General features: G+C 34.0%; 2 protein-coding genes and 1 pseudogene across 2 annotated transcripts; 2 read left to right on the top strand and 1 right to left on the bottom strand.

Moving 5' to 3' along the window:
• The first annotated feature begins 15279 nt into the window (after positions 1-15279).
• On the top strand, positions 15280-16218 carry LOC130881855 (olfactory receptor 4F6-like). Its single transcript, XM_057781684.1, has one exon. It carries the CDS (start codon positions 15280-15282, stop codon positions 16216-16218), a length of 939 nt encoding a protein of 312 aa, XP_057637667.1.
• Positions 16219-21254: 5036 nt separating this feature from the next.
• On the top strand, positions 21255-25173 carry LOC130881009 (olfactory receptor 4F4-like). Its single transcript, XM_057780188.1, has 3 exons — positions 21255-22272; positions 23715-23731; positions 25159-25173. Exons 1-3 carry the CDS (start codon positions 21255-21257, stop codon positions 25171-25173), a joined length of 1050 nt encoding a protein of 349 aa, XP_057636171.1.
• Positions 25174-25668: 495 nt separating this feature from the next.
• LOC130881266 (olfactory receptor 4K3-like) lies at positions 25669-26611 on the bottom strand (annotated as a pseudogene).
• Positions 26612-27597: the final 986 nt, after the last annotated feature.

Raw genomic sequence — 27597 nt, 5'->3', positions numbered from 1 at the left:
GCTGACACCCTGCAGGGCACCATACACACAGTTTTCTGCACACCCTGAGCACTACAGCTTCCTGTGCCTCCCTTGTCCCCGAAGCTTGAAGCTTGCCTCCAATCCTGCTTGTGGCTCCTATGCTGATACCACAGCTTCCTGTGGCTCTTGCCAGCATGCACCTACTGCACATTTACCCTGAACAGCCTCTCCTTAACAAAATTCTATTCAATTTGGTTTTGAGTTCTTCTTAGAGTATCCACAGGTTAGCAACATTAGAACAAGTAATAGCTGATATCCAGCATTTCTGGACTGCTTTAGCAGTATTACTGAGACACCTGCTGGCCCACATTGCTATTTCACCTTAAAATTCTAATCTTAACCAGGATTTTAATGGAGGTGAGTCATCTGATAATTCAGACAATGTCACCATCCAAGAATTTAAAAACATTTTCGTTTATACTATGAAGGGAATTCTAAAAGCGTTATATCACCTGCCTGGGTAACATGTAGTCTTAGATATATCTGCTATTAGTTTGATACTTCATATTATATCCTGAAAGACATGGTTTGATAACAGAGTCAAAAATGAGAAACTTTTAAAAATGATACAGACTTTACACACCAGTAATATGAAGTTGGATGAAAAAATTCATATCATTGAAAATAATAATAAATCAACAGGAAAAATTCACTCGTGACAGTGAGTTATTAAACCTTACAGAATGATGTCATGGCATTTCATTTGTATTTTAATAAATAAATCTAACCTGAAGATCAGAAGAAAAAACATAGCAGACAGCCACTGATTCTTACCTCAACCTCAGTCCAAATCTGGTGATCTTACCTATAAGAAACCTAAGAATGAGACTGAGACTGAGAGCTTTCTACTCTCATTTATAATCCTATCTAGTTTTGAGATTAAGGGCATGACCACTACCACCTGGTTTCTATGTCAAACATGTGTTGTGGCTACTGAGATTAAAGGTGTGTGTCATTGTGACTACTGGTATTAAATGTGTGTGTCATTGCTTCCCTCTTATAAGGCTTGCCAGTATGGCTATTACACTTTTATGATCATCAGGCAAGCTTTATTTATTAAAATACAAATGAAATGCTACTACAGAATGGAACTGAGAGATTAGATTATCTGAAAGAATTCATACTGTTGAAACTGACCAACAAAATCTGTTACAAAATTATGACATGCTAGCAAATAGAAAATCGCTCCTGGAAGGCATTCAACATGCCATCCAAATAGTTTATAAGGATGAGAAGATATCATTAATGGAAAAACGTAAAGACTTGGACCCATATGTACATGATAAAAGCCATAAATTAATTGATTTGATGAAATTGTTAGAAATATTCACAGGTAAAGAAATACATACTCTACAAAATATGATAATACATAGATTTGAAACCACTGAAGAACTTTGTCAGAACTGATAAACAAGAAGATGTGGTACAGACAGAAGATAATAAAGATTTAAAATTGTCAGACCTCTCTGAGTCAGAGATGACATACCAAGTGTTTTAGCTACTTATCCTCTTACAATTTATGAAAACAAACAAATAGTAAATACCTAAAAGGATACACAGAATGTAATTGGAAGCCTATATGCATGAAAGATCTAAAATATATTAAGCCAACAGTAATATCTTATGGAATGAATTTACCATGTGGGAAACAGTTTATAAAGACATGGATTCAAGAAATAAGGTTACTCCACATAATTGGCTTCAATTAATGTCAGCTGTATTACCATGGTCTTCAGCTACAGGGGAAGAGTTGCTGTAGAGAGGAGGCTAGGTTACTTGGACATCATGGTAGAGTCAGAGCTTTTGAGGCCTCCCAAAATAAAATTCTTGGTGACTGAGGTTATGCTGATCCACAGAGTCAAGTTATACACAGTGAACACGTTTTGCCCCATGCCATGATGCACCTTTGAACACTTGAGACAAGATTCAAGAACCAAGAAAAATAATTAAAGCATATACTAAGGTTATATAAGGCTCAAAGGAACAATTTAGTGATTTTTTGCAAATATTAACTGAAGCTGTACAAATAGAGGTAGCACATTCTGAAGATAGATGAGTACTCACTGAATCTCTGGCTTTTGAAGATGCTAATATAGAATGTGAAAGATACTTGGACCCTTAAATGTCAGATCAGCACCAACAGATGAATGGATCCTGCACATAGTCAATATTAAGTCCTTTGATTATAACACTGAGGCTTGGGTAGGAAAAGCAATTTCCCAAAGTATGCAGAGACATCAAAATACCAAATGTTTTAATTGTGGTAGAATAGGCCATCTGAGAAGAGAAAATAGACAGAGTTTTCCTAGAAATAATGTTTCTCATGGGAATCATCCAAGTAGAAGACCCCAAACTTCTAGATTATACAAAAGATATGGCAAAGGGCAACATTGGACCAATAAATGTATATAAAAAGAGACAAATAAGGCAACCTGTTACCTCTGGCAGACCCCAGGTCAAGCATAGTCTAGTCATTCACAGTTACTGTGGAGGTCATGCCTCCCCAGATAAATTAAAAAATCTAGTGCCTGTAGTAAAAGACCATACTGAATTGAATGATAGAATAACCATAGAAGATGAATCAAAAATTCCAATAGATAATAGAAAACATGTATCTTGGCAGACTTCTATAAATGATCAAAGACCAAAGCATTCCTTATTGCCTAAAGAATGACCTCTTGTAGTTATTGATATAAAAGTTTGTTTCTTCACTAAAAACAAAGACAGAAATATTTGCCTTTACAGTCCATACTTACAATAATGTTCACCCTGCTAAAAGATATCAATGGAAAATTGTCATGCAGGATATGCTAAATAGGCAATTCCTGTGCCAATATTTTATAAGTCAGCCATTGGGAATTATAAATAAGAAATTTTTTCTATCTGTAATTTTCCATTACATAGATGATACTTTGCTTTCTGATTCAAATGAAGAGACTTTAGAAAAAAATGTTTGAAGAAGTAAAGAAAATTTTTCCTTTTGGGGGATTACAAATTGCTATTGAAAAAAATACAAAAAGGAGATTCTATTAATTATTTAGGCTATAAAATAAAATTACAAAAAATATATCTCAAAAGGTATTGGGCGGATCAATTGCAGATTCTTAATGACTTCCAAAGATTGCTAGGCAACATTTCCCATCTAGGGTCCAATATTGGGATAGAACCTGATAACCTGATTAATTAAAACAAAAAGTTAGATTGTTACTAAGGACTTAAATAATCCAAGTCATTAACTGAAATTGAGAGGGGATTGACTTTAATTGAAGAGAAATTACATGAGGCAATGTAGATCAAGTGGTTCTGAATCTTAACTGCTTTTCAGCTATATTACACTCCAAACATTCCTCTACAGGAATTTTAATGCAGATGGAAGGTATTCTCTTAGAATGAATCTTTTGACCACTTAAACCTACTAAAAAATAAAAACTTATGTGGAAAATGTCTCTGAGTTAATTGTAAAACGAAAAGTAAGACTTTTTCAATTAACAGGAATAGATCCAGCAGAAATTGTAATAACATTCACTAATGATAAAATTAACAAATAATGGGAAGAAAATTAACCAAGACAAAGAGTTTGCATAATTTTAGAGAAAGATTAATAACAGCTACCCCCAAAGCAAGAGGATGTGACTTATAAAGTGAAAAAATTAGATCCTTTCTCTCATTGTATGGAACACACAAATAACTTGAGCTGCTAAATTCTATATTAATACAAATAAATAAGGAAAGGCAGAATACAAATCAGAAAAATTAAGTGAAGTAGAACAACGTCCTTATGATTCTGTCCAAAAGTTAGAATTATATGCTATTTTCATGGTACTAAGAGATTTTAAAGAGCCTCTCAACAACAGATTGGCAATATGTAGAAAGAGTTGTACACATATTGAAACTGCTGAATTTATGATGATACAGAATTTACTTCATTCGTTATTAAAATACAAGATATAATCAGGAATAGGTATCATCCCATATACATAACAAACATATGACCCCATTCAGGTCTGCTAGTCTCTCTAGCACAAGATAATACAGAAATTGAACAATTATTGATTGGAAATGTGCTGAAGAACACAGAATTTCAAAAACATCATGGCAGTAGCAAAGTTTTAAGAAAGAATTTTTCTACCACATGGCAACAAGCCAAAGAAATTATAAGATGCCCTGCTTATTAATTATATATGCAAACATGACCTCCTACAGAAGGCAACCCAAAGGATACTCAAAGGAATGAAATCTGGCAGATGAATGTGTTCCATTTTATAGAATTTTGAGAACTAAAATATATAACACAACATTGATTCCTATTCAGGTTTTCAATGGGCAACCTCTTTGAGCTCAGAAAAAGCTGATTCAGTAATCACACATTTTCTACAAGTTTTGACCATTATGAGTATACCTGCACAAATAGAAACAATGCTCCAGCATATGTCCTTAAGAAAATGAAACAATTTTTGCTTATTATAATATAAAGCATATTACAGGTATACCAAACCATTATAGAAAGATCAAATTGAATTAGAAAAGATATGTTCCATAAATAAAAGGAGATAATAAATACTCCAGAGATATATTTTATAATATTTTATTAACCTTGAATTTTCTTAATGTTAATGCTAATGAGAGGGGAACACCTGCTGCATACACTGGACAATAGAAAAACTTCTAAATTAAGTCAGCTGGTGTATTTCAAGGATGTGCTGACCTCAGAATAAAAACCAGGAGATGTACTATGTTGGGAAATGGGGTTTGCTCTTGTTTCCATAGGAGAAGAAAAGCTATGAATACCATCAAAATTAATCAAGATTTTATTTGAAAAAAAAAGAAATATTTTGGTAAAGAGAAATGACAGCTCATCCACAAAAGTGACAATCCTACAAGTTGGAGCACGGTTCTGTTTGTGTCTTTGCAGGAAAATAGAAAATACACATCTTTGAGAACTGAAGAGACTGTAGTCATCTAGATGCACAAAGAAGAAAAAGATAGCTATCCAGAAAAAAATCATCAAGCCAAAAAAAAATCTGACATATGATACCAATATTCTCTGCAGGGTAAAATCTCACTACTTAAATATTCATATCTCCTCTCTTTTCAATATAATGTTAGTCCTGAAGCTGGCTCTGGTGTTGGAAAGTGACTCTCTTTCTCTAAATCCAAGCATATTGTTCACAGAAAAATTCATAGTTTCTGTCTCATATCAGGGAAGCCACTTGGTTTGGAACAGATGGAAGATAAAAATCTAGGGTCTAAGGTTATGAAAATTCTGCTTTTAAAAATTCTTCTCCCTATAGTCAGAGACTGCTCATTTCCCAGCTGTCCAGGCCCAAAATAATCACATTGAAACTATAATATTACAATATTGTTTGGACAATCACTTTTATGTATTTCTAGCCACCTCTTACATTTTGTATTAACTCATTTTTTTAAATCTGTGTATCACCACGTTGTTGTGGCTGACTGGTAAGGTTCCATCTGACATCCAGTGTCTGTCTCCTGAAGCAGCTACATGGTTTCTCATTGACTCCACCTACTCTCTCCTCCATCTGCTTGGAACTCCCGCCTTGCCCTACTCTGATACAATAGGCCCAATACAGTTTCTCTATTAACCAATAGTATTCACAGTATACAGAGGGGACTCCTACATCATCTCGCCATACCTATTTTTGTCTCTATGGTACCTTTCTTTGAATATATATCTATTGAAATTCAAATTTTCTGTTTTTATTTGAATAATGTTTAAGTTTTCCACAGTGAACAATATTTTTTTTCTACAGTAATCCCTGAAGCCTCTAGGAAAAAAATGGGGTCCCACAACAATGATTCTACCTGGTTCATATAATACCAGTCAGCTGATAGTACCACTATCTGTTTTGGACTAAAAATTTCTCATAAAATTCAGAGGTGGCTAATTGAGATGATCCAGTCTAACACATTACCCTAGCCAGGACTTGAAGCAAGCCTTTTCACAGCTCCCTAAAGATACTGTCACTCCCAGACTGCAGTAAGTAAATTTAAGTACATAACTCCCGTATTTCCAAGAGGTAATGTGAGTGGGTTTTGGTCATTCAGTGGATTATTGATGATTGTCATTGTTTAAGGGTGTTAGTTACAGGTTAATATAGTTCATGATCAGGAAAAAAAAGCTAAACAAAGGAAATTAGATTCAAGATTGTTGTTTTGAAAAGAAAAAATGGTATATAGATACAATAGAAAAGAAAGGTAGATTATTTTGAATCTATTCTAAAAGAAATAAAACGCAGGCTATAAATATGATAAGATAAAATGATAGATTATTGAATCTACTTTTAAAATGGAACTACTAGTTTTAAATGTTTTATATTGGATTGGACTTTTATATATTGTATATGAATTTTATATATTGATATATAAATATATAATTTGAGATTAATTTTGTTAAAATATACTTCACATACATTTCTAATCTTGTTCCAGGTCCTTACCTATACAGCTCATTGAACAATGCAATGGAAATTTCTAGTCTTTGAATGTTATTATTACCAACTTTTTAGGATAATAAATAAATGAAGGTTAATAATTATACATTTATTGTAATCAAACTTGCATTCACATTAGAGACGTTTTCAAGGTCAAACAAAAATCTATTTTAGATAGACAGGTCCTCTTCAAACACTTCAGAAATTTACAAGTAGCATTTAAGATGTTTTAATAGCATAGGCTTTTTCTTTATAACAATTAGACATATCTGCTCCTGGCAGCACCAATATACTTCAGAGAAAATAATTAGCATTAAAGAAAATTCACATGGAATTTACTTTCTTTGTGGCAAAAGTAAGCCACTGGGTAAGAAAATGTCTTCACCTCATCTACTGACAATATGTTATCCAAATTGGACAAGCATGACACAAAAGAAAGTGACTGCCAAACAGTGTCAAGACAAGGAGGGACATACCTTCAGAATATTCTGCATTTCAGTATATTCTGTCAAGTTTCTTAGGCCTATATGCTGAAGATAAATGCTCCAACATTGAAGAGGAACTTTGGGTGACTGTCCAGGCAGCCAACTTTTTCTGTCATTTCTCATATTTTGGCAATTGCTTGTTTATACTTCCTATTTACTCCATTAATATTATTTCTTTCTTGGATCTCTGGGGAAGCTGAAGACTAGATACTTACAGTTTTCCTTCTTTACCTGATATAGAAAAATGTTATGATAGAAAGTAAATTAAGTTCAAGGCTTTGGGCTCATCAAGATAGGATAGATATGGAGTATTTTGTTGAATTTTGTTAATTATAAATGGAGTAAATATTGCTGATGTATTTTTGCCTGTATATATTTTAAATGTTTATCATACTTACCATATATAGTTTTCTTATATTAGTTACAATCTTCTTTTTTCATTTTAGACAAAAGGGGAAATGTTGTGATATTCCATTTGTATTTTAACAAATAAAACTTGACTGAAGATCAGAGTGTAAAACAGCCCCACTGGTCAGCCTTACAGATCAGGCAGTGGTGACACACACCTTTAATCCCAGTAGCCACACTAGTTTTCCATAGAAACTGGGCGGTGGTGGTACATTCCTTTAATTCTAGCCCTAGACAGGAATATAAAATAGGAGGAGACAGCTCTCAGACACAGTCTCATTCTGAGATTCTTTGAGGCAGGACTACCATTTCAGACTGAAGTAGAGGTAAAAGCCACTGGCTGGCCATTTTGCTTTTCTGACCTGTAGGTTGAACCCCAATATCTATGTCTGGGTTTTATTAATTGTGCTACATATTCCAGTCTTATTATGGAAGGTAGTATGGTGGCATGCAAGTAGACATGGTGCTAGAAAAGTAGCTGAGAATTCTACAACTGGATCCATAGTCAATAATAAGAGCGAGACTTTGAGCTCGGAAGGGGCTTTTGAAATCCCCAAACCCTCCTCAAGTTGCACATTTCTTTCAATAAGCCCACTTCTGCTAATGCTTCCCAAGCAGTATCATTATCTGATGATTAAGCATTTAAATATATGCGAGTCAGTCATATTCAACCTACCATATTACACTCCCTGGATTCCTTAAGCTTGTAGCCGTATAATGCAAAGTGCAATTAGTCCAACTTTAAAAGTCCCGATAGTCTACCACATTCTCAAAAATGTTTTAATGTCCAAAGTGCAAAGTCTCTTCTAAGAATTATGACATTATTTTAATGTAGCCCCAAATACATTAAAAATCAAAACATAGATAACATATTTCAACATCCATTGGCACAGAATATACATTATCATTGCAAGAGGAAGGAAATGGAGAAGAGTGAGGATATACTGGATCATAGCAAAACCAAAAAAAAAAAAACAGTAGGACAAACATCAAACTCTCAATCTCCATGTCTGATATCAAAACACTTGTGGTAGTTTGGATGATAGTGCTCTCCCATCTAGACTCTTCTGCCCAAAAGTTCTCTAATTGCCACACTGAAACTTAATATTAATTGCGAACTGTTTGGCCAATGGCTCAGGCTTCTTATTGTCTAGCCACATATAAATTAACCAATTTCTATTTTCATATTTTACCATGAGGCTTGTGATTTGTTACCGCACATCCTGCTTCTACAGTAGCTTCTGGCATCTCCTCAATTTTGTCTTCCTTCTCCGTTTGGCTCTGCCTGAGTTTTCCACATGATTCTATTCTACCTGGCTATTAGCCAAATCAGCTTCTTTATTAACCAATAGTAATAAAATAAATTCACAGCACACAGAGAGATGTCCCACAGAAGGATCATCTCTAATATTAATATTCTTCCCAGATGAAACTTCTTGAGCTGCTACTCTCTCTCTCTCTCTCTCTCTCTCACACACACACACACACACACGCACACACACACAGTACAAATCACCCCACCAATGTCTTTAATGTTCCCACTAGAATGGCCTTGCTTAAAGTTTCCATCTGATTTTCTTGACCAAAGTCACAAAGTCTTCCATATTTCTCCAACAAATAGCATGGTCAGGCCATCACAGCAATTTGCCAATTCCTGGTAACAACTATTGTCTTAGTGTTATACTGCTGTGGAGAAATAACCATGGGACCTCTAATTAAGAAAAGAATTTAATTGGAACTTGCTTAAAATTCAGAGGTATAGTTCATTCTTTATTGTAGAGAACAAGGTAACATTTGTCATTCTAAATTTGTTACCCAATATCTGTCTTTTCTTGTTGTATTTTAAGTTTGAACATCAGCAAAGTCTCACTGCTGAAACATCACAAAGACAACAATGAGTAAAATGATTCCAAGGGTGTCAATGTTTGAATTTCTATTGCTGTGAAGAGATACCATGACCATGGCAACTCCTGTAAAGGAAAACTTTTAATTAGAGCTAGCTTCAAGTTGAGAGGTTTAGTTCCTTATCATCACAGCAGGTAGAAAACAGGCAGACAGGGTACTGGAGAAGGAACTGAGAGTTCTATATCTTGATCCTCAGGCAGAAGCACGTGAATCGTCAACTTGGGTATAATTTGAGAATATGACCTCAAAGCCTGCCTCCACAGTGGCACACTTCCTAGAAAATGGTCACAACAACTCCAATAAGGCCACAACTCCAGTAGTGTCACTCTCTATGGGCAAAGTATTCACACAAATGAGTCTGTTCATACCGATTCAAACCATCACAAAGATTTTCACATGCTCATTCTATGATGGCCAAAACCCTAGATTTATGTATGTGTGCATGTATATATGTATAAGAGATTATACATATTTAATTTAAAAACATGTCTGACAGAAATATTCCCCAGTTTTAACTTATATGTATTTAATTTATATCATTTTGCAAAAATTAATTTTGGGTCAACTAGCATTCCTCCCTTATCTATCAACATAAATATTTTACTTTTTTCTGAACAAGAGAAAATGAAGTACAGATGTAAACAAACACTTTCTAAAACAATCACACTTGTAAACTAAGGCAGAGCAATTATTCTTTCAATAAAACCTCAATATGCTAAGATTCTCACTGAACATCCAAGACAAACACAAGCTTCACTGACAAAACCCACTAAGATTGTTCTTGTGGATTTATTTATATTCTGCTGCATGATGATCTTCTCTGGTAAATAGACTCTTCATTTAAACAATTTTTAAGAACTTCCTATATCTTCCAAAATCTCTGAACAAATTAACCTAATGATTTATAAATTTTACTTAAAGTCAGTCAACTCAAATGATAAAAGTAATAACATTCAAATACATTTTCATTCTCTGATTTTGCAGCACATTTCGGTATTGATGGGCAAAACCTTTCAAAATGAGATAATAGGGTCATATATGTATTCTGACTTACTAAAACCTAACAGAAATGTGTATTCAGATAAAGAGTTTTAGATCATTTTCAGTTTGCTATATTAGGCCAGGATACAGGTAGTTATCCACCTCTGCAATATTTTTATTCCTTTTCCAGCAACACAAAATAAGATTATCACATATAAAGGAAGTTATTTTATAATAATTAATACATTACCTCAGATTCTTCTTACTTTCTATCTTACATAACCAGGCAAATCTTTTGATATTTCTCTCTTGGGGAAATAGTGACTCAAAATCCAATTCCCAGGAGAAATTGTTAATGAGTTGGGTATTGACTGCCTCCACAGCATCAGTGGGTCACTCTCCTGAGCAATTAATTATCTTCTCTACCAATATAAAAAATATGCAGAATATAACTTCTTCTTCAGGAGCATTGTTTATAGAGATAAAGAATAAGTTACTTGAATTTTCCTTCTCCTAAATTTGCACCACCATTTTTGACAGAAGGTAAGGGATATTTTCCTTTTAAAACCTTCCCATCATAGTTTTTTTTTTTCATTTTTCTATCCCTCTAAATTTCCATCCGTAAAAGAATTATGTCACCTATCAAAAGTATTTTTGCCCTTTTCTTTCACGTTGTTGTTTCTTGTTTTCAAATTGACGTCATTGTATTGCCTTATATAATAAACCCCATGCTCACAATTTTGATATTTTTCAATTTGCTTTTGGGGTGTGAAGATTTTTCAAGATACATATATTTCTGTTTTTGTAGCACTCAAATAATAGTGAAATTCATGTTCAATTGTCTTGATCACACATCTGGTCTCTGCTATTTCCTTACACTGGAGTGTATCATATAGAATCAAGTAGTTAGATATGTTTCCTCACAGTCCTCTCCTACTTTCATGTAAAACCATGATTCCCAATAGTATGCTTTGCTTAACATGTGTTTTCATTTCTTGTTTGAAGAGGTACCTATTCCTAGGCCTACAATGATTAAAAATTTTAAGTGACCCCCACCAGGAAAAACTTCAAATACAATGGGAACTTGGGTCCTGAAGGACTCCTAGGAGTTTTATGATTAAAGAGAACAAAGAACTGTTGTGGCTCTCTCTCTCTCTCTCTCTTTCTCTCTCTCTCTCTTTGATTTTGTTTTTATTTTCACGTTTTAATATGAAACAGGGAAATTGTTTTCTTACATTTTTTACTACTTTTGCAAACAAGCTCTCTGGGTCCATATAGATTTAACAATAATGTATAATAATAACCTCAGTAATTTGTAAAATAGTGAGACTCCAGAGCTAGCTAGAAATATGCTAAGCCATTGACCACAGCAGCTTCTTTATTAACCAGTGGTAATGAAACTCATTCACAGCATACAAAGGGGAATCACATATCATCTACATTTTATAATTAAACCATAACTAGAAAGCAGCAAGTATAAGAATGTATTGCATTCAATTTCTTTGTATTTTGGAAAGAATTATAATTTTGTTTTTCATATGAACAGTTTTGTACCTATTTTTACAAATACACTTTGTGAAATATTTTATTGAAATTTCTCTATATGTTCCAGGCATAGTTTTCTAGAGGTTTTTGCTTTGTTGAACAAATAAAAACAACTTCCTAGACTTCTAAGTTTTACATTACCCTCATGAAAGCTATAAATATTAGAAGCAGGATAAACAAAACTCTTCTGGAAAGATAAAGCCGTATTTTGATCAATAACTTTGTAATATTTTGGAAGATGAGTGTTCTGTAAGTGAGCTGAATCACCAAAACTGTCAAACAAGCAGTTTGCCCCTTCACATTTTACTGTCACATCCATTCATGCACATTCTTAACCTTTTATCTTCTCTTGATGTCAGTGGCTATTTACTACACAGCTACTCTATTGCTCACCGTCATTTTGTAAACATGAAATAACAGCACATGGAAATCCACCCAAGGAGGAGTTCATAATTCATAATATGCACTGTTTTAAAACATAACAGGCAACTTAAAGTTGTACAGTGTGCCTCCTTCTGATCATCACCTTCTTCTCCTTGTTTCTGCTTCAGAATTATATTTCTCGCTGTTACTGATTTTCTCTATCTTTCCAACCCATTTTTATTCTTCCTTTGTATGTCTTCTCCTCCAGCTGTTCTTCAAAACATTTTATTGACTCTGATAGCAGAACATTCTCTATGCACCAAGTAGTTCCAAATATTTTTAAGGCAGGCACAGCATTTTACAAAAATAGAATATTATCAGTAAAACAAAATACATACTATAAATGAAAAAGTCTTCAAACAAATAAGTTCATATAGTTTATGATCTTTGTCTTAAAAATATAACTATCACCTATTCTGTAGGACAAATACCATTTTTAACAAAAGCTCTCTAAAAATATCGTTGTAATTCAAAGATTGATTCTTATTTGGTCAGTAGTTGATTTTATAAGCTGAAATATGGTATATATTTTATTCTACTTTAAAACTATGAAATATTTATCTATAAGCACCACAAATAATTCTTCAACTCCAGAAACAAAAGGGTGAATATATTAATTTGGCAAAATTGTTCCACAATATAAATAGCACATTATCAAAAAACTTTAATGATTCTTAAAAGAATTTTTACATAGGCTAATGTAGGAAACAATAGAGAAATTGAGAGTTAGCCAAAATTGTTGCATATTGTAGAAGGGGAAGGATTCCAAATGATTAGCCTCCAGATTCTTACCAAAGTATTTACTCTTCTTGCCCTGTTGCATTTTAATGCTTCTCTTTAGGTGGCCACTCATTGTATTTTCTTTTAACTATTTCTTTCATTCGTTGTTGAACATGGACAAAACCAATAGATTACTAACATGGAAGGGGGAAGCCTCAACCCTACAAAAATGATTAGAGTAACTAAGTAATGCTTAGAGGGGGAAATAGACTTCTTCAGGGAAGAGCATATAAATTGGTTAACCATTTACCAAATGTTCACCCATGGAAACATACATACAGTCTTATTAAACATTGTGCCTTTCTTATTACCGCACACCACAAAACTATTCTTGCTCACAGTAATCTTAATGAGGGCACAAGAACATCCATTCTCCTTATTGTTATTTTATTATTACCAGAATTCATTCAGAATGGCTAACCCTGATGAACGCAAATCAGAAGACATCCTTTGTTACTACCTGGATGGAATGCACTAAGAAGTTTCCATCTTATGATAGACTTATACAAATCCCTTTACTGATTTCACTGTACCCACCCCTTAATTAATATCATTGATGACATGAAAATGTACAATAAAATTATTAACATTCTATATTTCATCAGTTATAATTCAATCCTTTTTTTCAAAAATTCTTGTAAACCTGTTATTCCTTTAAATGTCTAGGTCATTTGATGTTTGAGGGGAAAATAGATATAAATATATGTGCAATCAAATAAAAAAAAGAATTAGAAGCTGAGAAAAAAGAAAAACTATCATTGTCACTAGACATTATGGACTATGCAATTTTCTTCCCATAAATATTTTAAAGAAAAATCTTAATGTTATTGTAAGTTTTATTATCAATTTTTCTTTTGTTATTATAGACAACTATATATTTAATGTATTTATACCTAATTTTTCTTACTTAAATTCTCTTAAAGTCTTACCATGGTCAATAAAGTGTGATGAGTATTTGTTCTGGAAGATACCATCTATACAAGTAGAATTCTGGAAGGAAAAGCTTTACTATAAAAGGTATGGAGATAAAATCTTGACATATGATTTCAAATTTACCTTATGGGTTAAACATTAAGGGTTAAAAGTCTATATTTCCTTATTTGACTTATAAATAAATCTGTTCCATTGAGATTTTGTTCCATAATTTGTGTTGATTAGCACTGGTCAATCTGAATGACCTGGTAATAATAATAAATATTGCTAATTATAATTGTAAATTCTCAAAGTTAACAAGAAAGTAATATTTTATCATATTTCATTGCTTTATATGTGTGTGAGAGAGAGACACACACAAAGAGAGAGTTAACTCATGTTAGATTTGACAGAGTCAAGAGCATGTGTATGAAATAAATTTCTCTTTTTCTTTCTCTTTTTTTATTATTTTTTTTTTACTTAGGAGCAAACCCCACACATCCTAAAAACAAAAAACATTGTATCATGGAGTCACTGTTTCAACTTACATATATAATGAGTAAGCTTTAAATGTCTGAACTCACATTGCATTCTAATTCATGATGTTCACTTAATTTCATTGTTTTATATTACAGTTTTACAATTACTTCCTTAACTTTAAAAAATGTGTTAATGTTCTTAGTCTTGATTCTCTGGAATGCTGTATTTACTTATAATAGTTTTCAATATCTTTTTTGTTTGTTTTCCTTTTTATTATTTTTTTTATTTATTTTACATACTGACCACAGTTTCCCCTTCCTTCTTCTCCTCCTGTTCCCTCTCCGCACCTCCCTTTTACCAACCCCCATCCACTCTTCCTCCCTCTCCACTCATAAAGGCCCATGAGAGTCAACACAGAATGGCGCATCAAGTTGAGGCAGGACCAAGCTCCTCCCCTGTAAGTGGATATTAGCTGTAAAGTAAAGGATAATCGGGATACAATCCACAGTCTCAATATCCTTTTTATTCAGTTGAATTTCTTGAATTTGTTTAATGTGTTTTATCCAAGTTCACAAGCTATCTCCTAAACTATGTTTTATCATTTAATATAATTTAATGTAATGCATCATTTTGAGTGGAGCGCTTTCCAACCTTAATAAATCTCTTGTACCCTGGTTTCCAAGTATTTTATAAATAGTCTACCTACTAAAAATTACTTGTTCTTAATATAAACCCTTTGCTAAGCAAGTGTTCTACTCTTGAGCTTCATTTCTGGTACAGTGACTGATTTAAAATTACTTATATTTAATCTACTTTTGATGCTTCTAAATTTAATTCATCTTGTATTTCAGGATTTTCCAGTGTCTTCCCTACTTTCTGATCCAATGGGTCAAGTAAATACTTCCATCGTATCTGAATTTGTTTTGCTGGGACTTGCACAATCTTTTGGAATGGAGGTTTTTTTTTGCTTCTTCTTCTCCTTATTTTATGTTGGAATTATTTTTGGAAACCTTTTCATTGTGTTGACAGTGATTGTTGACTCCCGCTTACACTTCCCCATGTATATTCTACTGGCCAACCTATCACTCATCGACTTGGGCCTTTCATCTACAACAGTTCCGAGGATGATATCTGATCTTTTTACTGGTTGCAAAGTCATTTCCTTCCACAGTTGCATGATACAAATGTTCTTCATCCATGTGATGGGTGGAGTGGAGATGGTCCTGCTCATAGCCATGGCATATGACAGGTATACAGCCATCTGTAAGCCTCTTCACTATCTCATGATTATGAACCATAGAATGTGTATGATTTTGATAATAGCTGCTTGGTCCATAGGCATGATTCACGCCATTTCTCAGTTTATTTTTGTCATAGATTTACCCTTCTGTGGACCCTATAACATAGGAAGCTTTTATTGTGATTTTCCAAGGGTCATTAAACTTGCATGCATAAAAACTTACAAACTAGAATTTGTGGTCACTGCCAACAGTGGTTTCATATCTATGTGTACCTTCTTTTTCCTGATTGTGTCCTATATTTTTATCCTGGTCACTGTCCGGCAACATTCTTCAACTGATTTATCCAAAGCATTTTTCACCTTATCAGCTCACATCACAGTTGTGGTTTTATTTTTTATTCCATGCATGTTTCTCTATGTGTGGCCTTTCCCAACTAAGTCCCTGGATAATTTCTTTGCTATTGTTGACTTTGTTATCACTCCTGTCTTAAATCCTGCTATCTATACTTTAAGGAATAAAGATATGAAGTTGGCCATCAGAAGACTAAGTAGACAGGTTTTAAGTTCTATGGAAATTACATAGTAAATTTTGTTAATAAAAACATAGAACAATGCCATGCACTGTCAAGAAATCCATAACTACTAAATCTATAGAATAAAAACATTTTTATTATATTTTAGAAATTCAGGGAGTATACCTATCAATTGATTTAATTCAAATGGAGTTACAATGCATTCTTCTGATTACAATGCAAAAGTATTACTCTTATTTTCCAATTAATTATTTTATTGTTTTTGTATTGCATTTAAGCATCTGCATTTTATTTAAGTAATCAACAATTATTCCACAAACCTTTATTTTATTTTGTTTGTATAAATGTACATACTTGTGTGCAATATAACTTTATCAGTGTTTTTATGAAACTAAAAACACTAGCTATTAATATATATTTCTTGTGGAAATTATGTGTATCCAATGGATAAAATGTGGGTTTATGTAAGCCATCAGTTATGAAAAATGAAAGGAAAATATTCTAATATGTACTTTAAAATGTATGTGCTCTTGTCTTTGGCTTCTCATCAGCCCTTATTGTCCGCCATGTTCAGAGAGTCCAGTTTTATCCCATGCTTATTCAGTCCCAGTCCAGCTAGCCTTGGTGAGCTCCCAATAGATCAGCCCCACTGTCACAGTGGGTGGGTGCACCCCTCGCGGCCCTGACTTCCTTGCTCATGTTCTCCCTCCTTTTGCTCCTCATTTGGACCTTGGGATTTCAGTCCGGTGCTCCAATGTGGGTCTCTGTCTCTATCGCCATCCATCGCCAGATGAAGGTTCTATGGTGATGTGCAAGATATTCATCAGTATGGCTATAGGATAGGGTCATTTCAGGTTCCCTCTCCTCAGTTGCCCAAGGAACTAGCTGGGGACATCTCCCTGGACACCTGTGAGCCCCTCTAGAGTCAAGTCTCTTGCCAACCCTAAGATTGCTCTCTTAATTAGGTTATATACTTCCCTGCTCCCATATCCACCCTTCCTTTATCCCAACCATCCCATTCCCCCAAGCTCCCCCCATCCTCCCCTTCTCACTTTTCTCTTCCCATTTCCCCTAACCCCCATCCCACCTCACCCCCAAATTCCCAGTTTTTGCCCAGCAATCTTGTCTATTTCCCATATCCAGGCAGATAACTATATGTTTTTCTTTGGGTTCACCTTCTTATTTAACTTGCATGAACTGGCTCTGTGGGAGCCTAGCCTGTTTGGATGCTCACCTTCCTGGACCTGGATGGAGGTGGGAGGACCTTGGACTTCCCACAGAGCAGGGAATCAGGGCTGCTCTTCAGACTGGAGAGGGAGGGAGAATGGAGTGGGGGGAGGGGGAGAGGAGTGGGAGGACTAGGAGGGAAATGGAAGGCGGGGAGGAAAAGGAAATTTTTTCAACAATCAATCAATAAATAAATAAATAAAAATTAGAGAAAGCTTTAAATGATTACTAAGCTGTGTCCAGTAAAATTACATATCAAAAAAAAATTATGTGCTCTATTTTTCCTGGTTTTCTCTGATAGTGTACAATGTCTTTTTAGGCAGCTTGTAGTACTTTGAATCATGCAATACTTATGCATATTGCTTTTATTAATAACATAACTTTGTTTTTCTGGTAGTCTTCCTCAATGAATTTAATGACTGTTGTAAAAAGTGAGACTTTTATCTAAAGCTAAACTGCCAATATCACAAAACTTGACTTACTGTGTCAGTTCTCAAGCTGCCTGTGCTCATGAAGATGAGTCTGCTCCTTCAGACAAAACCTGGGACAACTGGTGAGCAAAAGTACAATTTCAGACAAGTCTTGATTGTGTTTATCAGATACAATTTCAGGAGAATGATTGTTTATCTCAGCTTGTTTTAATGTCTTTATGGCAATTACACCTGAAAAATAAATTGATAAATAAAAATTGAGGTGTTTAATATTAGTAAAGGAATTTTTTGATATGTTCTCCACTTACTAGCCACCAATGTTTAAAACTTTATCCTTTTTATAAAATTGAAATATTGTTCACTGCCTGTTAATCTGTCTAGATTTTAATTTTGTGATATTACTTTGTTTTGCCATGTTTGTTTGTTTGATTTCTGTTTTTGTAATTACACTTAGATTGAGTGAGATCCAAGAAATTGTGGCAATGTTCCTTAATTCAGGAAGAGTTCATGTTCCCTCCAGGGGCCAAGGGAAAACCTGTGATACTATAAGAGTCAGAATCTCCAGACAACTTCAGGCTATTTCTGCACCCTTTGTGGGCTTCTGGTTACTTCATTAGCAAAGCAGTTTGCTTAGAAGGACAATTCACATAAAAGCTAATCTCCTAGAAATGTTGATGATTTGAAAATATGTATGACAGGGACTCTATACTATTTTATCTCTTAAAATTGATGTTGAATTCTTTAATTGTGAAAGAGGTAAGTAAAATGCCAAAATTGAAATTCATCAGTAGAATCAACTACAGTTTAGAATTTTATTAATAGATAAATGCATCTATCAGTAGAATCATTTAATTGTTCAAGACTCAGTTATGTTCCTTCTTCTTCAAAAAACAAAACACAATTTTCCTAGGATCAAGAAGTAGATCTGTGCTTAAACCTAAAGCCCTGCTTCTTATCCCTTTGAGTGCAGAGATATTTTCTTTTTAAAAAAATCAAGATAAAAGATGGTTATGAAAAGTACATTTTAATGATTGAATTCAAAGTGAATATGCTAAAAGAATTTCTGTTTAATCACACTTAGCCCTTGGGTAATATAGTTAAAGTAGTGTATACGAGGCAAAACATTTTCAATGAATAATAGAGTCATTACATTCTTCCAAACTTTTTGAGTCCTTTTTAGAATCTCAAAAGAACTTTGAGGAGATTGTGCTAGTAGAAAGACTCTAGATGTAAATTCTACTTTATTATTCCTTTATTATTCTCCTTTTAGACGCATAATTCTGAAGATATGAACAATAATGTACCACAGAATTCTTTTCTTTCTGAAAAATAGCATTGTTAACGTCTTATTTTCCACTATGGTAATTTGTTTTTTTTACACATGAGAACCCTTGAACCGTCTTCATTCATGTTACATGTTCATGAAGATATGACCTGGAATTTTTTATTCTCTATCAGTGAAAAAAAAATGTATCAATACTATGAAGCAAATAACACTCACAACAACTTCAATTTGCATACTCTTATTCAAAAAAAGGTTTTAATGAATTAGCCATACCATAATGTATTCTACAAAAAGAATTCTATCCTAGAGTATTGTCAGTGCTGATATTTTTATTGCATTAAGAAGACATGAACTAAAAGAAGTTTCATGAATTATTTTATGATTAGATCTATCCTTATGTCTGGAAAAATTGAACCAGTAAGATTGCATAGAACATTATAAGCAGCAATTTGGTGCTTAACTGCACAGGGTAAGAAAGAGACTTGGAAAATGAAGATATAAACACAAATTTTAAGCACAATGTGTTGTGATATAATAAATCCTCATAAGAAATAACATCATTTCTCTGTGAAATTTGGCAAATGTGACTCTATGTGCCTTTATCTTTTAAAAGACAGTATACATCAATGTCCATCTTTGTAGTTTGCATCTTTGTAGTTTTGTTACTTATCATCAAGTCTGTTTCCTAGTCAGAATTTTTTTTTTGAGACAGGGTTTCTTTGTGTTGTCCTGGATGTCCTGGAACTCACTCTGTACAACTGGATGTCCTGGAACTCACTCTGACCTTGGACTCAGAGATCCACTTGTTTCAGCCTCTAATGTACTAGGATAAAAGCATGTGCCATCGTTGGCCATTCGTATATTTTTCTGCTACTTCATTCACTATAAAATTACTTCAAACAATATTTCTTTCTTTTCAGGAAACAATTAAAGGTTTCCTTAACACCATGTAAAACTGCCGTTGTTTACTCCCTAACTGGATACCAAGCAAATTACATATTCAGGCAATGTCCACTTTCCATTGGTTCTTTTTATACAGTCATATTCTTAAAGGTAATTGGAATGTTACATATTGTCTCCCTGTGTTCATTATAATTATTATCAAAGTTAAACATATTACATTATTCCTGCTTACTCAAATAAAAATACTTAAAGCATCTTAAAACAATTTTAATCTCTTGTCTCCTATTAATATTTTTACTATTCTAGTAAAAGCTATAAGTTATTAGGTACATGCCTCATGTATTATGCTAGGAAACAGTTTTTTATAGTTATGCCCCATCCTCCCAGCATTCTTTATACAAATTGGTCACAAATTTAGTGGTGTGTTCAGTGTCATTCACTACACATCCAACTGCACAGACTGCCAGCTTATGAACACTCTTCTCAAGAAATAAAAGAGTTACACATGGGCCCTCTTGAATGTTTTCCCTTTTCTGCCCACACAACCACAACTTGTAGTTATTACCTACTGTTAGGCTTCAAAGAAGTTTTTAAATTTGCTTCCAATCTCTGCCTCTTAAAATCCCACCAAGACTAAAGTGAATAAATTAAATTATTTTTTCACAATGTTCCATGTTCATGACAAAAATAATCACATTTACTAATTCAGAATCTATTTCCATATTAATCTTCCATTAAACTCTTTTACATTTTTCTCAAAAAAAAAAAAAAAACCTTACTGATGTTTTCTAAAGTTACCTTAGAATTCCCTGATAGGAATCGTTCATCCTTTCACTTTTAAATTATACCTTATTTTAATCCTATTTTCAGCCTTTATTTTTGTAAAATTTTCATTTTATCCTACAAGAATAGATGGGTGTTACTCATCGATGTTTATCTTTGTCTTTTATGCTAAAAATGTCTGCTGTGTCAGATAATAGTAACTTCTTTTTTCCTCCTCAGTACTTTAACACCAAATAAGGTAAGGAATGTTCTGTGCAAAATAGTGTTCTGACTTTCTGAGGAAGAGAAGTGAGTCTAGGACGAGAGTACAGAGAGAGCTGCACAGAGAGCAGAATTGTTTGAGGATGGAGTCTAGAACCATGGGGACATGAGAGCTTGGCTAACCTGCAGAGAAGAACCAGGATGCAAGATAGCAAAATTTATGAGTTCTGATTTTTAGTCTGGGAGCTTTTATACAATGGCTCATAGCAAGTCATTAATGAGTAAGCTGAGGGTAGAATTTGCACATAACAACACTGACGTCCTTTCCATTGTCTTCTCCAAGGCAAGTGCAGAGACTCTCTTCTGGAATGAATCAACAAGGGAAACAAATCACTCTGTGGTGACTGAATTCATTTTAATTGTACTCTCTGATTCTCAAGAACTTCAGATCTTTCTGTTTGCATTCTTTTTTGTTTTCTATGTAGGAATTGTGTTTGGCAACCTTCTTATTGTCATCACCGTGACTTCTGATTCCCACCTCCACTCTCCTATGTACTTCCTGTTGGCGAACCTCTCATTCATAGATCTGTCTCTGTCTTCTGTGACAGCTCCCAAGATGATTGCTGACTTTTTCTGCAAACGTAAGGTCATTTCTCTCAAGGGCTGCCTTGCACAGATATTTCTCCTTCACTTCTTTGGGGGAAGTGAGATGGTGACCCTCATAGCCATGGGCTTTGACAGATATGTAGCAATTTGTAAACCTCTACACTACACTACAATTATGTGTGGCAATGTGTGTTTTGGCATCGTGGTTGCTGCATGGGGAATTGGCTTCCTACACTCAGTGAGTCAGTTGGCCTTTGCAGTGAACCTACCCTTTTGTGGTCCCAATAAGGTTGACAGCTTCTATTGTGACCTTCCTAGAGTAATTAAACTTGCCTGTGCAGACACATATAGGTTGGACATCATGGTCATGGCCAACAGTGGTATACTCACTGTGTGTTCTTTTGTTCTTCTAATCATCTCCTACACTGTCATTCTAATGACCATCCAACGCCGCCCTTCTGATAGGTCATCTAAGGCTCTGTCCACACTGACTGCTCACATCACAGTTGTTCTTCTGTTTTTTGGACCTTGTGTCTTCATTTATGCCTGGCCCTTTCCCATCAGGTCATTAGATAAATTTCTTGCCGTGTTTTATTCTGTGGTCACTCCTCTCTTGAACCCCATTATATACACATTGAGGAACACAGAGATGAAAACTGCTATGAGACGTCTGAGACAATGGAATTTAAATTTTTGGGAAAGCCTTAGATCTTCTGTAGTTATAAGATTGGGATAATAAAATAAAAAATTTATTAAATTATTCATCAAACCTTATGACAATTGTAATATTCATTTTTACCTTATTTAGTAATTGATAAAGACGGTTTTCCTACTCCCCAATTTATTCTATAATATCATAACTTATATTTTTATATTGTTTTCAAATTAATAACACTAATTTGAAATACTACTTCATTAATTTTCTGAAAAATTAAAGTTATTGTTATATTAATATTTCTGCACAACTGAGAAGATCTGGATATTTAGTGTTTGACATAATAAAAAATATTTATTTATTTGGCTCCTTTTCCATAAAAACATACTAAAAAATTATACAATCCATCTTAAAAACATAAGTGTTTATATGCCAATGTCAGAGGTTCATAAAGGATATATCTGCCTGCTAACCAACTATTATTTGACAATATAAACGTGTGACATATTCAACACTCAGTGAATATTAGATAATATTATAATAGAATGCTAATTGTCTATGTTAATGTTATCAAGTGTTTTCACTCTTTGATATTTCACAACTTGTTTCAGGATCATGACTTACTTCAATCTTAGTAGATGTTTCTTTGGAACATTATAGATGCAATTGGAATGTGTTCATTTAGGTGCAAATGTATATATTTGTGTGCATACTAATGTGCACATACTCTGCCATCATAATGAGGAATACTAAATTTCAAAACAGAAATAAAGGAGACTATAAGTTTTTTAAAATAGCAGTTATTCTGCCAACTTTTAACTTTCCCATGGTTTTCATGGAAACAGACTAAAGTTGAACATCACAAACTGTGAGCAACAAGCAACTTAATTGAATAAACTATAATATAAAACAGTGAATAAAAATGAAAATGTATGTATAAAAGGGTTAAAATTATGCCTTATCAAATAAAAAAACGTGGATGAAATATTCAAACAGATATTAAAATATAAGAAAATTCTAATCAATGGTAAAATAAAGGAGCTATTAGTAAAGGAAAAACTCAAGAACTTGGTCATTAAAAGAACACATAATCCAATAAAAAACATGAGGTACAGACCTAAACAGAGAACTCTCAACAGGGGAATCTAAAATGGCTGAAAAACAAGGAAATGTTCAACATCCTTAGTCATCAGAGAAATGCAAATCAAAACGATTCTGGGATTCCATCTTACACTTGTAGGAATGGCCAGTTTCAAAAACACTGATGACAACTTATGCCGAATAGGTTGTGGGGAAAAGGGAACACTTCTGCATTGCTGGTAGGAATGCAAGCTGGTACAGCCCCTTTGGATGTCAGTGTGGCGATTTCTCAGAAAATTGGGAAACAACCTTCCTCAAGACCCAGTAATACCACTTTTGGGTATATATCCAAAGGATGCTCAATCGTGCCACAAGGATATGTGCTCAACTATGTTAATAGTAGCATTGTTTATCATAGCCAGAACCTGGAAACAACCTTAATGTCCCTTGACCAAAGAATGGATAAGGAAAATATAGTGCATCTACACAATATAGTACTACACAGCAGAAAAAAATAATGACATCTTGAATTTTTCAGGAAAATGGATGGAGTTAGAAAACATTATTTTGAGTAAGGTAACCCAGACATAGAAAGAAAATTATCACATGTACTCACTCATAAGTGGTTTTTAAGCACAAAGCAAAGAAAATCAACCTACAAACAACAATTTCAGAGAGATTAGACAACAATGAAGACTCTAAGAGAGACTTACATAGATCTAATCTATATGGGAAGTAGAAAAAGACAAGATCTCATAAGTAAATTTTGAGCATGGGGACTTGCGGGGCGGGGGGGCTGAATGGGGAGGGGTAGCAGAGAAAAATGTAGAGCTCAATAAAAATCAATTTTAAGAAAAGGGTGGAAGCATATTATATATAACATTTTCTCTCATGGGAGAAAGTCTTAATGGAATCTAATGCTGAAAATCCAGGCACAAAGAAGCTTCTAAAAGAAAAATCTTGCCATCAAGTTTCAAGAAATAACCCAGAGATTGCTGAACCAAGGACATGAAGGTAGTCTTCTACCTCAACATTCTCATTGTCTACTGAGCCTTGTTGAAGGGGTCAGTGTTAGCACAAGAAACTTAGAGATCAAGTTCTCAACACAATGGATATTTATTTGCCCCAGACATACAAAGGGCAGGGAATAAGAGAGGGCAGGAGGGAAAGATTTGTCCTTAGGGACAAAGGAGGACCTCTGAAAGGAAAGGGAACAGGCAAGGTTAAAGGAAATGGTAGTTTGTAAAGTGAAAAGGAAAACCTCCTGTTAGGATGAAATATTTAATTTTAATTGTGCATGTTAATTAGGAAAACCAAAGGGGGCTTTTCATTGCTGGAGTTAAATACTTTGGTAGCTGGACCTTGTTTATCAACATCAGTAAGAGGGAGTGAACAAATAAAAGAATAAACCAAAGTGGCTAATTTTAGAAATGTAATCTAATGGTTTTTAGAAAGGCAGAAGGAATTGGAGAGAAGGTCAAGAACTGTCAGAGCCATGTTTGCCATACTGGGGCCACCGAGAGTCCCTTCATTTATAAGCAATTTAGGAATGATTAAGAGACATCTGCAGGTGTGCTGACCAATAGACTTGTAGGAGTACTTAACAAAAAAGCTTTCTAAATGTTCCAAGTGTGTTCATCATTGAAATAAGTACAACAGTTTTAATAGTTAATCAGGCAATTTATGGACACAGTACTCATGGAGATTATATTTTAGGGTATTATACAATAATAAATAATAGTTGAAGGAAGAAATTTTAGTCTCATATTGGAATAATTTAGAAATCTCATTATACTTTATTGCTGTGCTTTATTATTAGGCTTTGTTCGTGTGATTTAAAATTAAGAAAGTATAGTCCACTGCAATTTTGTGAAGCAGTAACTTTTGTTTCTACTTTGCTTCAGTTTTTCTTCCCACCACATCAGTGAACTGATATAAAACAAAGGTGATGACTATGGCTAATTGGCAAAGAAATTGAACAGTTTGGGGTATGTGATGATGTACAGAATTATACTCATATAAAATATACAAAGATGGTATACACGAAGATAAACATATGAATTTGTTCAATAAATGTCAAGGTAAACTTTATTAGAGACATAAAAGAATAGTTGAATGACATTCCTGTATACAAAGAGCGTGTGTTTTTACATTGTAAATGAAGAATACACAATAGTTTCATTGTTGGTCAGTAAAAATATCATATTCTCTTTAACATATTAAATTATATGTATATAGAGAAATTATTACAAAATTTTATTTCCTATTGCAAATCTATTTCATTCAGTTAGTCTCATTATTTGAAAAAATCAGTTTCCATATCTAGATATTAGGAATTTTCCTTAGGGCCAAGATAGTTGCTTATGAATCTTATCATGGCATTTTTCATCTCTTTGTTTCTCAGTGTATAAATAGCTGGGTTTAGAAGAGGTGTGAAAACAGAGTAAAATACAGCAAGAAATTTGTCCAACCAGATGATATTGAGTGGCCATACATAAATGAAGATGCAGGGGACAAAAAAATATCATCACTACTGTGATGTGGGCACTGCATGTGGACAAAGCCTTAGATGCACCAGATTTAGAACTCTGATGAACAGTGATGAGGATATATGTGTAGGAAATGAGCAACAGAGTGAAGCAGGTTACAGCCACAACCCCACAGTCAGCGTTCATCAGAATATCCAGATCATGGGAATCCATGCAAGCTAGTTTGATCACCAATGGCATGTCACAAAAAAAGCTATCTATTTCCTTCGGGCCACAAAAAGGCAACTCCACAATCACTACCAGGTGACTCATGGCATGAATAAAACCAGTAGTCCAAGAAACCAACACCAGTCCAGAGCATCTTTTCAGGTTCATAATGGTGAAATAATGGAGTGGTTTGCATATGGCCACATACCGGTCATAAGCCATTACTACCAAGAGCACCATCTCTCCTGCAGCAATGCAATGAGCGAAGAAAACTTGAGACATGCAGCCTGCAAAGGAAATGGTCTTGTTTTCCCTGAGAAAGTCTGATACCATCTTAGGAGTGGTGACTGAGGAAAGCCACATATCAACAAATGACAGGTTGGCCAACAAGAAGTACATGGGAGAATGGAGATGACGGTCAGTGGTAATTAAGACAATGATGATAATATTTCCACACACAATAAAGAGATAAAGTATCAAGAACATCACAAAGAGTAAAACCTGGACACTCTGTGACTGGGAAAGCCCAAAAAGTATAAATTCTGACACCCAAGTCTGATTGCCTCCATCCATTATGCTAACTGTGTACCCAGAAGTAACCTACAAAAACAAGGGAAGATTATCAGCAAGTCATATGATGAATTCTATTTCCAGTGTAGACATTGACATTCAATTTGAAACTTACCTGAATAGAGATGCATAAATATGAAAACAAATCTAAGCCAAATATGAGTGGCACTGATACCCAACATGATCTTATGAGCCAAGAACACCCCATGAAGAGAAGCATCACATGTGACTGTTACATAGCTGCTCTATTCAGAAATTCCTCTAGAGGAGAGCAGCGAGAAAGAAGGACAGCAATGTGAAAACCTAAAAATGTGTGTCTTTTTTTTTTTTTTAATGTCTAAATTTTTCACTAGCAGTTCTGGTATTCCACTGGGAAGAAAAGTGAGGATTGTATTTGGAAGCTGATGGGGATTTTCATTGAATATCAGTGTAACTGGTCTCCTAGGATGCCACCATTTTTGGAATCATGTACAACTATTCCATTTGACAAGAGTAGAATTGTTTCTGTGACACAGAGGAGTAAAATTTTAGATTAACACTATAATATAAGTGATAGGAAAACCTCAATGAGGAAGCTTACAGAGTAGAATGCCATATAAGGCATACACAGAGACCAGACTGACATATACAAACCAGGTTCACTGATATCATTAACAAAAGTATATTGCAGAATTTATTTATTCAATAAAACTGATTAACAAAATACCACTGCAAGTACCTATAGGGATGTATTGAACAAAGAACATGGCAAAACATATTCCAACCTGAACTCTTAAAATCACAATAGTTCAGTCTTACTGGTAAAAAATATTGATCTTAAATTGCATAAACTAGTCATGCGAACCCTTAGATTTTGAAAAATTCTAGTTTCCTCACATGAATCTATCATCACCATATTTTCTCATATACTTATCTAATGAAAATCTTTGTTTTAAAGAACAGAATATATTATGTAAACATATAAGCAAAATTGTCCTTCAGCTCTCAGCATT

The sequence above is a fragment of the Chionomys nivalis genome, chromosome 9, assembly GCF_950005125.1.
Source record: "Chionomys nivalis chromosome 9, mChiNiv1.1, whole genome shotgun sequence".
NCBI lineage: Eukaryota > Metazoa > Chordata > Mammalia > Rodentia > Cricetidae > Chionomys > Chionomys nivalis.
Note: the sequence above shows the minus strand (reverse complement) of the source record. Positions and strands in the feature narration are given on the sequence as shown.

Excerpts from the sequence above, each read along its gene's own strand:
- LOC130881009 (XM_057780188.1), top strand. The coding sequence starts at position 21,255 with ATGGCTCATAGCAAGTCATTAATGAGTAAGCTGAGGGTAGAATTTGCA.
- LOC130881855 (XM_057781684.1), top strand. The coding sequence starts at position 15,280 with ATGGGTCAAGTAAATACTTCCATCGTATCTGAATTTGTTTTGCTGGGA.